The following is a 12,832-nucleotide window of genomic DNA, read 5'->3' as shown; positions in this document are numbered from 1 at the left end:
CAAAAAGTTGAAGGGCAGCAAAAAAGAGGAAGTCCCGCAAGAAGATGGATTGACAGTGGCTGCAACAATGGGCTCAAGCAGAGGAACAATTGTGAAGATGGCCCAGGACTGGGCAGAGTTCTGCTCAGTTGTGCATAAGATTCCTGTGGGCTAAGAGAGCCCAGCACCTTCTTCCATGGAGCTGCTGATTTTGAACTGCTGATCATGCAGAACGCAGCCTAAGGGTTAACTACTACACCATCACACCTCATAGAGCTTCTGAAAAGAGGTACATTTCAAGTTTAAGGAAATAGAACACAGGCAAAATAAGTGATTTTATTAAAAGCTGTGGTTATAGACCTGCATAAGACAATTTTCCAAGAAAAAAAACAGGTTGTATTATGCAAAATAGTTCATTTTTAATGTTTTGAATAACATTAATATAGCGGAGACTGAAGTGATTATAAAAGATACAAATAATCAGAAATTTTAGTATTGAATAGAAATGAAAACCTGAGCTGAAAAATGATCAGAATGTCTGACACCTTGCCCTGTTCTGATGGACGTTTATAGGTTAGACTTCTTGAACTATTAATGGAGTGCAAAAAAGTTAACTTACACTTCAAAGCTGCAATGCACCGGTACTTAGATTAAATGACTTTTACTGTCAACAAATATTTGCTTAAGATAAGCTTGGTTACCAAGGTTCTTAAAGGGGAAGCCAGAGGGACTTGTAAATTGTAGTTTTTAGTTAGTAATAATTTGTGAATGTGTTGATAAAATATAGTATTATTAATCCATGTAAGTTTAAAAAGTTGGCTCTGTTTGTCAGAGCCCAAAAGAATTCCAAGTTCAAAGGTGTAGGGATATCTGTGGAAAACAAGTAACAACGATACTATTACAAGAAACAGTATTAGAAATCCATCACACAGGGGAAAACAAGTGACAACAATAATACCACTATAAAAAACAGTATTAAAAATAGGAGAAATGTGTGGCTTAGTTCATTTCTAGGATGGGCTTCTATACTTCCCCTTTACTGAGAATGTGTTGACAACAGGGAAATTCTACTCCACAGTAGAAGGAAAGAAACAAAAGAACATTAGAGTGCCGAGCCTCGCTGATTCAATATCGGTAATTAGGAACACACTGAATATGTCGAATCTGCAACTCATATTGCAACCTATTAGTACACTATACAACATCCGAAGAACTCAAGTGCTGAACTCTAAACTTCTTTTTTCCCTCTTAGTCAATCATTCTTTCCACAGAAACAATTTTGTATTTTTTCAAATGTTGTCTGTGCTTCATTTCACGTAGAAAATGAGAAAAGCTCGACACATTTACTATTTTTCAGGCCAAAGTCACTAAGCCTCCAATGTCTCAATTACATCAAAGAATCCAGTACATACGTGCTCTATCACAAACATCTCCAGTTCTAAAAGTACTAGCCTTTTCTTAAAAGAGGACTGAACAAGTGCCGTATATTTCAGCGAAGACGAGCCACTGACTTCCTTCTAGTGCCAGCTTTCCAAGATGATACTAAGCGAGTTTTTGCCCTAATATTTTTGCTCCGGCTTTTAGGAAGTTTCTCTTCTTTGTGCACCTTCATGTGCTGCCTGAGGTGAGAACTCTGACTAAAGCATTTGCCACATTCACTGCACTGGTAGGGCTTCTCCCCTGTGTGCGTTCTTTGATGCTGAATAAGGTGGGAACTCTGGCTGAAACATCGGCCACACTCATCACACTGGTAGGGTTTTTCTCCAGTATGAATTCTCTGGTGCTGAATGAGATTCGAGCTCTGTTTAAATCTTTCTCCACACTCATCACATTTATAGGGCTTTTCTCCTGTATGGATCCGTCGATGCTGGATGAGATTTGAACTCTGAAAAAAACTTTTCCCACAATCAGCACATTTATGGGATTTCTTTCCAGTGTGGATTTTCTGATGTTGGAAAAGAGTAGAACTCTGACTGAAACTCTTTTCACATTCAATACATTTATAGGGTTTATCATCCAAGCTTCTTCTTAGTCTACTCAAGTTTGAGTCAAATCGAGCATCAATTCCCCATTTCTTGCGATTCTGTGTTTTTTTGTGCTGGTTTTCATAGGCTTTTCCTTGGCTTGAGCTTCGAGAAATACCACGTTTAGGTTTTCCTAACTTCATGGTGAGGAGCTTAATAAAGCCTGTCTTCTTCTGAAGTTGCTTTGCCTTCTTAGGCTGCAGTAGTTAATTTTCTGTGTTGAGGGGAACAATAAAAAAACAAAGGATAGATTATCTGGTAGTTATTCAACTCTAAAATTCTTTAGCCCATCAAAATTACATACATATTTAGTTAAAATATTTATAAAATTGGGGAACATTTCCAAAATATTTCTAGTAATTTCAGAGTTTGAACAGTAAATAAATGCCTCCACATTTTGACAAAATTTTCTTTTGGAGTTTTCATATAGGAACAGGGTATTGAACAGTTAGGAAATGTAATCAGGTATAATATAAATTTGTATTAGACATTAGTAAATGTGTACATCATTTTGGAGGATTGAAAGGTAAGGGCAAAATATCCGAATGGAAATATAATACAAAACAATAATAAAAGTTGCAGTAACGAAAAATCACTTTGACTATTTACTACCAAGTCAAACTCTGATTCATTTACTGATGTCTCGCCAGCTTTATTAAGGTGTCCACTTTTGAAAAGAATGAACAAATCATAATATTTTATGAATATTCCTGTTTGTTTTTATCAGTTTAGTCATTCTATGTTCAAAGCTATAGAAGAAAAAACTTATCCCACTTTTTACTATAAAGTGTTTTGAAATAGGAACTATAATAGGTTTCCTGGGAGGCTAGTCAATAAATACTGGATAAAAAAACTGTTAGTGAAAATGTTTCATTATTACTTTGTCCCTAGAACCAAGAAAGAAAGATAACTCTTTGGAAACTTTAAACAAGAAAATTGTTTTTGACTAGGGAAAGAAAAATATAAAAAATATATTTTTAATTAGTGGAATGAAGACTAAGGAAAAATGTAGTAGGCAGAACACTATTCAAAACAATATCCATAAACAAACAAACAAAATTCCAAACAGGTAATGTGGCAGAAGGTATGGCTACAGAGAGGATGAAAATGCATAATTGCTACAAATATTTTATATTTTAGATAAGTTATCTATTTATTTATAGGGGTAATGGTGATTCAGAGATAAAATTCATATCTCCCACAAGAATTCCAAGTTCAACTTATGTCCAACATACTTCAAGTGTAGTTACCTGCCAAGTTTCAACAGAAATTTTACACTACAATGGAGTAAGAAGATGGGCCTGTGGAATCAACTTCCAAGTATCTACAGCCAATTAAGACCCTATGGATCACTACTGTCCAACTGGCAACCAATTATGGAGGTAGTACGAAACCAGGTTTTTTTTGTTCTACTGTGTCTGGGGTGGCTTATGGAAGCTAATAACAATTTATTTATAAGACTGACTTGAAACTGTTCAAAATAATAGCCACAAACAAAAGTTCAAACTCCAAATAGGTAGTAGAGTATAAATTAGGATTACAAAAGTAGTGTAATTATGACATCTATTTTCTGTATCTTTTGGAAAAAATGAGAATTACCCTGAGTCTCTTTGGCTATAAGCAAATAAAAAAATATATAAATGACCTCAATTTTCTTGCTTTAATGTTAGTATATAATTGAGATTCTATATAGATTTAGAACTTTACTTATTTTGTCATTATAAATCCCAAACCCACAGCAACGGAGTCAACTAAGACTCACAATGACCCAACATAGGGTTTCTGAGACTGTAAATCTTTACAGGAGCACACAGCTTCATCTTTCCCTCAAGGAGTCTGGTGGGTTCGAACCAGCAACCTTGTGACTAAGCAGTCCAACAGCTAGCCTAGAACCCTAGCAAAGCTATTTCATCATTATACCTGGTGTAATTACGGTCAATGCCATAACGAGCAAACACCATACAACACGAAATCACCCGAAAGTACAACCCAGTCCATTTTAGAGAACATAAACTACACCACCGAAAGTATGCGAAGCACATGGTATTGGTGTTCAAAAAGAGCCATGATCATAACTGTATATAAAATTTTTTAAAATGCAAAGTCAGATCTGATGTAAAACTCGGGGTCTAGCTAATTAACAGAACACGACAAATGCGGATCTCTGAACTGAAAGGTTGCCTAGGTGGCAGACATGTTTACCTTTACATTGTGGTAGCTCATTGGCTTTCTTAGCAGCTAGTACACGCTTTTGGCCAGGTTCTCGACCCTGCTTCTGACATCAGTACAAAAAGGTAGAAATGCTCCTCAAAGCCACATCCCTTCGAAGTCAAGCTCAGCGCTGCAATCAACAGGTGTGAGTGCTAAGGTACCTCTGAGTGAAACTAGGGGACAATTGCTGTCCTGTGCCTCGGTTGCCTCCGACATAAAATGATCACAAAGCACATTAGAAATACAAATGAACTGCTATCCGTTTGTCACCGTGGACAACGCTGTGCTGGGTACGCCTTTCCAATCTTGGTAACAGAAGGCAGGAGCGGAGCCGGGAATTACCGGCCCAGATTGGGGGCTCCGGGCCAACTTGGGCCAGACCTGTGCAGAAGCCGCCTATCCCGCGGGCCGCCCGCTCCCCACGCTCCCCGAGGGCTGGCCCAGCGCGGGGAGCGGCCCTGGGCACTCACCTCGCCTCACTGCGGCTGCCTCCGGTCCACCCAGCAGCCGGCCGCCCGCCGCACACTGAGGGCCACTCACCGCGCCACCTGCGGCCGCCACGCTCGGGGTTTCGGCGCCACTTGCTCTCACCGGAAGTGAGCGCGGCGCGGTCGCCGGCGCCGCCGCGGCTGTTCTAGGCACGCGGCGGAACGCCCCTCTATGGTCCTGCTTCCACCCCCTCCCCCGAATGACATGGTATTGCTAATGGGAGTGTGGAGTTTGTTGTTTGTTTTGTCTTTTAATATGCCTTTCTCCTCCCCAGGAAGGAGCCAGGCTTCTGTGGTCCATTCCCTTCGCTTTGGAGAAGCTCCTCATGCGCTGAGGACTATGTTAGAGCTTGGGAAAAGGATTACCAGCCTGCCTCTCTCCACACTTCATTTTCTCTACCAATATTGAGCCCCTGTCTTAAAGAAATAGTCGTTGAGAGCCGAAGCGGGTTCTCATTTTTGTCTAGAGTCACCTTGATTAATTAATACACACACATCCTGCAAGATGGGAATTACCATAATCATTTTATAAATAAAGTGCACAGAATAAATTCGCCACAGTTCACGCAATATACAAGTAGCAGCCCTGTTTCTCTTTAGTAATGATTCTCCTGCTCAGAGGCATATCTAAAGAAAACAGCGCCCATGGCAAGGGTTTAAATGGCTGAATGTTCTCTCTCAGCTGGCAATATTTCAGCATCAATGGCTGCTTCAAGTCCACACTCTGAAAATAGTCTGTGGTAGCTCAGCCATCTTCTTTTCCAGTTCATCATCCACTTTGTCTGAATGGCCTAGAGTGGTGAGAGTTTGAATAAAATGTTCAGTTTTGCCCTAGAGGGCCTTTCTGGTGACAGTAGCAGTGGCAGAAATGTGACAAGTCTTAGAAGGCAACGGTTGCTCTGCTCATGAATCAGCCTCTCTTCCTGATGTCTCTGATATCTGCTACAGGAGGTGAGAGTTCTCTGGCTCCTCTGTCCCCAGGCCATGCCTTGGGTTGTTCTCTCCTTCTTCTCAGGTCACACCGGCTGAAGAGAGTTTCCTTTGCGTTCTCTCTCACCTGAAAAGACATAAACAAACAGCCCCTCCCTTTGGGCTGTTAGAACCTGGGGACACTGTAATTGTTGCGGGAACTCTAAGTCTTCCTTTCCTGGGCTGCACTTGCTGGACAGGTGCATCTACCCTCTCTCCTTACCCTGAGAAAACATAAACAAATAGCCCTGTTTGCTCTGTTAGCAAACCGAGATCCCAAACATATTTGTCTTTCCACCAGATCTTTTCAAGGTCAGTTTTCTCTTTAGGGAGTAGAAATTTTGCTATAGATATTTAAAGGGTTTTTTTGTTAGAGGGAAAAAATTGGGGATTAATAATTTGTCACGTATAGTTTTTCCATTAGACTTCCATTTCATCTCTCCCTTCTGTTTTAGTAATTGAGATTTTAAAATGCTCTCAGTAATTGCCGAAAGTTTGTTTGATATAAAACCAGTTGAATCGCTTAGACAGTTAACATCGTTATGCAAACTCAGAAGCTCTGCTCTCAGAGAAATGACCGAACTGGATACCTGTGGAGTCAGTCCATAAAAAGCCGAAACCAAATGGCATTGTTCAGCCTTCATGACACATACAGGATAAATCCAAGGATTGGGGGTCTTTTTAGTATGGCTTTTTATGGGGCTTTTTCGGAATTAATTTATCTAACCAAGTTCTCTCCCATAAATTTATAGGGTTAAATGTGACTACAAGTTTAATTAAACCATACTGCTGTTTAGGCTCTATACTTTGTAGGAATTTTTCACTTTGCCATATTTTTTCCTAGATAACTTCATTATTTTGATCAACAACTCTAGTAACAATTTGACCGCCTTGATGATTTAGGTTAGATTTTTCTAACATCAGACCCACCGTTTCCTCTGGTAGGGGTCCCCGTACACTGGTCTTACGGGTTGCTGAGGTTCTCCTGGGATCTCTGAACTTCTTGACTGGCTAGATCTACTGCCACGTTCCTTCTGGTGGAGGGACTGAGTGATAAGGCCAATTGATAAGATTGTGCCTCCAGTTGGACTTGAACTGTGCTCTCTCGGCTCTGTTGGGTGGGGCTCGAAGCTCACCCTGCTCCTTGTTTCCCTCCTGGGCATCACACAGTAACGGAACCCCTTCACTGCAAAGGGCACTGGCTCACCCAGGGATAGCCCTTTTTGCAGCGGGGCTGAGTCCAGGTTCTCCATAATCTGGCGGCCCTGAGCCATTCCCAGTGGTTGAGTTCAATGAGCGGTGTTGGCCGCATTCTCTCTGGAAATACCGACCTTCTTGCAGTTAAAACACTTTCCCTTTGGTTTAGCATAATTTGCCATAGCAGCAGCCAGAAGGTCTGACTTTTATGTTTCAGACCCCATTCCTCTGCAAAGCTTAATACAGTCTAATACTGTGTCCTGCTCCCTAGCCAGACAGATCAAAGCTTTACATTCATGGCTGGCCCATCATCAACTAAAGTTTGCAGCGAGATTTCCGCTGCTTCTCTACTTTTCACACTTTTGCAGACAGCTTCCTGGAGACGAGACACAAATTCTACATAGGGCTCATCATTCCGCTGCTGTGTCAGCATGGGCTGCTCTTCACAGAAGGCACTATCTGTTCCCAAGCTCACAAGTAAGCATCACGTATCTGTGAAAGTCCTTGCCCAGTAATTTGCAACCAGACTTCGATGGTAACAAAATCTCCGTACCCCAAGAACTGATTCACCCCTATAGGTGTGCCCTTTTCTATATTTCTGCGAACTCCTTCACTCCATCAAGTTCTCTGTTAAGTAATTCGATGGATAGTGGCAAGCTTTTGTTGACAATTTCCAATCTTCAGGCAGGATACATTCAGCCTCTGTCATGGATCTGATCATGCCAATTACAGAATGGGAGTCTACTGAACAGTTTTTAACTACTTCTTTTATCCATGTTAACATCTTTTAGGTAGTTTAGCTTTGGGACTGGGGCATCCATTACACTTACTCAGAGGTCCGAGCTACTGGACCATGCAGGAGTGGTGCACTGCGCCTGCTCAGAGGCTCAGGTTTCTGGCCAGGAAGGGAGGTACACCTGGGTGGGCACTGCACCTGGATTGGCCCACCTAGGCCAGGTAAATTCAATTCAGCCAGTGGGGTCGACCAGGATCATCCACCACGCCTCCTGGCGGAATAATCGAAAAGGCAGGAGTCTAGAGCCTGACTTTGTGACTTTCCAAGTAGCTTCTAGGGAGGCTGCATGGGGTGAGGGGCCCTGTGGGTGCCTGTGCAAATCTGAAACTTCTTGGATCACAAACCAGGCTTCGGCATGAATTCTTTCTCCCACGGAGCCAAGGACCAAGGTATATCTATCCCCAGAGAGATCTAACACATTTGAAAGGGAAAGCATTATAATGATGTTCCTCATATCCTTGTGGGTTAACATCTGGTGGTCTCTTAACCACCCAGACAGGGAAAGCCAGTCTGGTCTCCAGATCTCCTTGTTCTGAATTTCCTTCTCTATCCTTGAAAGTAATGGTGCTTTTTTTAAAAAAAAAATCTTTCTGATAATCCTCTTCTAAGGCCTTCTCCCCTCTGGGTTCCCAGGTGGGGCATGGGGGCCCAGAGGCTTTGGCCGGGAGGTTTTGCTTTGGGTGGAAAATGGCTCTTTTAGTTTTTTTCTAACACTTCTTATTTGTTCAGAGAGGTTTTAGTCTGTTTTAAATTTTGGATAGTTTATACAAGACTTTGGACTGAACTGATCGTCTTTCTTTTCCTCTCCGCACTGATTACTCCATTTCTTTTCTTCTTCCTCTAGCTGCATAGGTTCTAAAGCCATCTTAACTTGTGCCCATAGAGACCAGGTCTCCATATGAATCTTCTCTCCTTTTCTGAATGCTTTTCTTAAATTTGTAGTGACCTTTTCCCAGGTCCCTAGATCTAAGGTTCCTTCCTCAGGGAACCATAGATTGTACTTTTTACCCTGCTTGTAGAAATTCTTTCATTTTTCTTTTCATTATTGGCATGCCCTGGTGCTTTATCATATGTGTGAGCATAATACAATAACTTTCAGATTCAGAATTACTCTCACTATGGCCCATGATCCTATTATAGATTTTTTTAATCCCCCCAACTGAATTCTCACTTTTAAATAATTCCCCAATTCTCACCTATTTTGGTGGGGTTGCAAAGCCGTTGCATGGGTATTTGGTTCTCCAATTGACAGAGGTCTTTCCTTGAAGTTCCACATTGGGGTGCCAGGGATGATTCAGTCTTGCAGGCCAACAAAATGAGACTTAAAAAATGAGAATTGCCTAAAGTAGAACAGTTGTCGACAGAGACTAGATTAGGTCAAAGCTTCTGGCTCCAGAGCTGCAGGGAGCAGGTAGCAAAGGATGACATGAAGTGTGGTCTGGACAAGGTCTGTAAAGTTCACTATTTAAATGACACCTGGATTGTTCTAAAGATAAAATGAGACAATGAAGTACCTGACACAGTGCATAACACATGAGAAATCTAAAACATGGTTACTACTTTTATTATTAAACCATTGTTACAACTTGGTGATGATGTTGGTTGGAGAAGGTCGAAGGGAGGCAGTTGTAAGAAATGGCAGAAGTGGTTTGGAAAAAAATCAAGAGCAAAAAAATTCCTTACCAGAACTCTGTTCTGTGTCCATTAAAATAAAACGTACCCCCAAATTATTCTACCAGTAAGGCAGCCATTAGTTCAAACTATTTTTTTTTGGCTTATCCCAAATGAGGGTGGACTGCCTCATTTTGTGGTGCCTGTTAACAATTGTGCCAGCCAGTCATAGAGGGCTTAGACATGTAAATGGGGAAGGTAGAGAATATGCTGGAGACAGACAGATGAAAGGGAGAGAGATGAATGTTTGAGAAAACAAAGGGGTGTAGTGGCCAAGAGGGAACAGAGTAAGGGGTAAGGTTAGAGAGAGCCATGAATATCTAAGGAGAACATGGGCAGTAGACAGAGTTTTAGGCTCTTAATTTATTACTAAAATAGTAGTCTACACTTATTCAATGCTTCATATGCTAAGCACTGTTTGAAATGCTCATCATATTTTATGGAGTATTCCTGAATGAGAAGAGACTTTTTATACATTCCTGCTCACTGCCTTGTGATTTTAGGTTCTCCTGGTCACGTTTATACCCATCCCACTGAGGTGGAGTATGCCATTGGACTTGCTTGCTTTGACCAATGGCATGTGCAAGAACAGAAGAATAAATAAGTATACCATACTTTTTTTTTTCCTTGAGATCAACATGTCCCAAGTAGGGGGCAACTCCTTCAGCTTAGGATTCAGAATGAGAAGACATGGATCAGAACTGCATAAGCCAACCCATAATTACCTACTGTCACTGATAAATAACATGAAAGCAAAAGAAATGCTGTTGTAGTCATTGAGATTGTCGTTGGGTGTTATTGCACCTAAGGTGACTAGGATTCCTTCCAACAAGCTTACGAGATGGGAACTGCTATTATACCTTGTTACAGATTTAACAAATGGAGCCAAGTAAATTGCCCAGGGTCACACAACCCGATGTGAAAGCCAGCTAGTTTGGCTCCAATGCCTAGGCTTTTTAACATCCGAGTACAGCACAACTCTCAGATACGATACTAGCTTATTTTTAAGTAACTTAAATTATCAGAAATGGTCACACATACTTAAAGAGGAACGAGGGGGAAGGAAATGGGAGAGTCTCACAGGGCAGAAAAGATGGGCTATTCCATGATCAATTCCTGAAAGTACATCTTTCTTGGGAATTGGGGCCCAATGAGGCCAGAGAGTGGTTGGGACTTCTGGTACATTTCAGTCAGCAGGAACCAGCATGCCCTGTATCCACAGTGTTTGAAGGGCTCAATATTTCATCCTTGTAAGATAGCTTTTTTTTTTTTTTTACTGTGTCTTTTTCCCCTGGCCCTACCCCTGTGCACAGACAGACAGACAGACAGGCAGGCAGGCAGGCAGAGACAGACACAGAAGCATGGTCTCTGAAGGTCTGGGCTTGTTTCCTTTGGGTTCTCTGTGAATTCCCATCCCTAGATTGCTGAAAATACCTCTGTCACAAGCCTGGCTGGAAGGGAGTAGAGATCCTGTCCTGAACACTTTGGGATGTAAACAGCTTGTACTCTCCCAAATAATTGCAGTTCCTGGGGTTCAAACAGCACATGCTCCTGGCAGTTCTGATACTTGAAACGGCTTGGCTCTGGTAAAATCCTTCCTGGCCACAGCTGAGGAATCAAGAGGCAGGGACAGGCTACTCTTCCTTCCACTGCTCCTCTTAAGGATATCTGTCCCTGCTTACCACCCCCTTGCAGCTTCTGGACATTCCTGTCCTACACACGGGGGCATTGCGCTTGACTACCACACACCAAACTTATCAGACTGGGAATGCTTCTGGACTGTATCCGTGGGACTAGGGGGACAGATGTGCCCCCAGGGGAACACACAGCTTTGTTTGGTCGGTGACCTTTAACCCATTTAAATGGCCTTCAACTATTTTCTGGTAAACATTTAAAGCAGGTCGCATGTGAAATATGCTTTAGGAAAAACAACTTGTTTTTATCTCTCTTGGTAATTTGTTCTGGGCAAATAACTGCTTTTGCCCATCCTACTCCCTAACCCCCACAAGCCCAGTCTTTTTTACAATCAGGTTGACTTTATCTTTCCTTTTTTTTTTTTTTTAAACTTTTTTTCTAGTTTCTGATGCTTGCCCTGGGAGGATAGTCCTGTTTTTTAACTGGCTGTTGTAGAGTTGATTCTGATTCATAATAACTCCATATGTGGCAGAGTAGAACTCTGCTCATAGGGTTTTCAATGATTGGTTTTTGGAAGAAGATCACCAGGCCTCTCTTTGAAGGCACCTCTGGGTGGATTAAAATTCTGACCTTTCAGTTTGTAGCCCACCTCTTAACCATTGCACCATCCCAGGACACTGCTTTGCTCTATTACCTGAGACTCTAGTGAATGAACAAGGAATCCCATAAAAATATCTTAAGTACTATCAAGAAAAGAAAATGGAACTTCTTCAAACACCAGCTGGAAACTATATAGACCATAACTAAAACACTAAACCAAACTCACGGCTTTGGAATCAGTTCTGACTCAGCGACCCTATACCTGTGGCCGTCTGAGGTTGGAGAGCTTTACAGGAGTAGAAAGCCTCATCTTCCTCCTGCCGAGGAGCTGGTGGTTTTGACTGGCTGACCTTGTGGTTAGCAACCCAGAGTGTTACCTCACCTCCTTTCTTAGCCTATCACAAAAATGGTAAATCAAGGTATAAACAGAAAGAGCAGCTTTTAAGAATACCCCAGAAAACCATTTACAGAAAGATGTGTTGACCTCTGAATATGGAAGAGACTATTTTCTTTTTTCCTGTACACCTTCCTAGTGATATTTCTTAGGGATAGTATTTGGTAGTTTTGAGATAAAAGGTGACCCATAAAACGGTCATCAATAATAACGTCGACTGCTCAAACATAAAAACAGCTACTGCATTCAGAGGGGTTCCTGTGAGCAGGGCCCGCAGTCCTAGCCTTTGGTCAGCAGGTGTCTCTCCATGGTCGAGAATGCCGTATGCCCTTCTTTGTGAACTCCAGCTCAACTTTGGTCCTTTCTAGCTTTCCTGGTTCCTGCTCATTGACCCCTTGATTCTCCCCAATGTTTGCCATCACCTCTTCCCATGAAGAGCTTCCTGATCACTGGCTGATGATGCCTAAGTCTGTCTCTCCAAGGCTAAGCACAGCAGCTGGCACAAGAGCATTGCTCCATTCATGCTGAGCAAATGGGTAAACAGCTGTCTAGATCCCAGGTTTCCTATCATAAATGGGGTGAAACTACCTGAGGGGGGCTCCTGTTTTATTTCCCACACTCACTTAGTCTTTGCTCATCTAACCTGAGAGTCCGTGCCTAGAATATTGCTATGGTTCATCTGATAAACATCTGTGAATTGGGGTGACCTGCAGCCGATTGGGGCAGTTCTACCATGTCCTATAAAGTCGCTATGAGTTGGCATTGGCTTGATATCAGTGAGTTTTGTTTTTTTGGTAGCTGATCCTCAAGACATCTTACACCCCCAACAATGATTCCTAGTCTGCCTCTGATAACACCTTCTCTTATA

The 12,832-nt window shown here is 42.0% G+C and overlaps 1 protein-coding gene across 3 annotated transcripts; it reads right to left on the bottom strand.

Moving 5' to 3' along the window:
* Positions 1–309: 309 nt before the first annotated feature.
* Positions 310–4,822, bottom strand: ZNF22 (zinc finger protein 22). 3 transcript variants are annotated; one of them, XM_075564154.1, is made up of 3 exons: positions 4,685–4,805; positions 4,206–4,344; positions 310–2,217 (listed from the first exon to the last, which is right to left on the bottom strand). In XM_075564154.1, exon 3 carries the CDS (start codon positions 2,144–2,146, stop codon positions 1,469–1,471), a length of 678 nt encoding a protein of 225 aa, XP_075420269.1. In that variant the 5' UTR covers positions 2,147–2,217; positions 4,206–4,344; positions 4,685–4,805; the 3' UTR covers positions 310–1,468. The 3 variants fall into 3 exon arrangements, with proteins under 3 accessions (XP_075420269.1, XP_075420268.1, XP_075420270.1); XM_075564153.1 differs by lacking the exon at positions 4,206–4,344 and having other exon boundaries at positions 4,685–4,822; XM_075564155.1 differs by lacking the exons at positions 4,206–4,344; positions 4,685–4,805 and adding an exon at positions 2,640–4,093.
* Between the last annotated feature and the right edge of the window lie 8,010 nt (positions 4,823–12,832).

The sequence above is a fragment of the Tenrec ecaudatus genome, chromosome 12 (assembly GCF_050624435.1).
Source record: "Tenrec ecaudatus isolate mTenEca1 chromosome 12, mTenEca1.hap1, whole genome shotgun sequence".
In the NCBI taxonomy this organism is placed as follows: Eukaryota; Metazoa; Chordata; class Mammalia; order Afrosoricida; family Tenrecidae; genus Tenrec; species Tenrec ecaudatus.
The sequence above is the reverse complement of the archived record's forward strand: the minus strand, read 5'-3'. Positions and strand labels throughout refer to the sequence as shown.

What these genes read in the sequence shown, in the direction of transcription:
- ZNF22 (XM_075564153.1), bottom strand. Translation starts at nt 2,146, where the DNA reads ATGAAGTTAGGAAAACCTAAACGTGGTATTTCTCGAAGCTCAAGCCAA.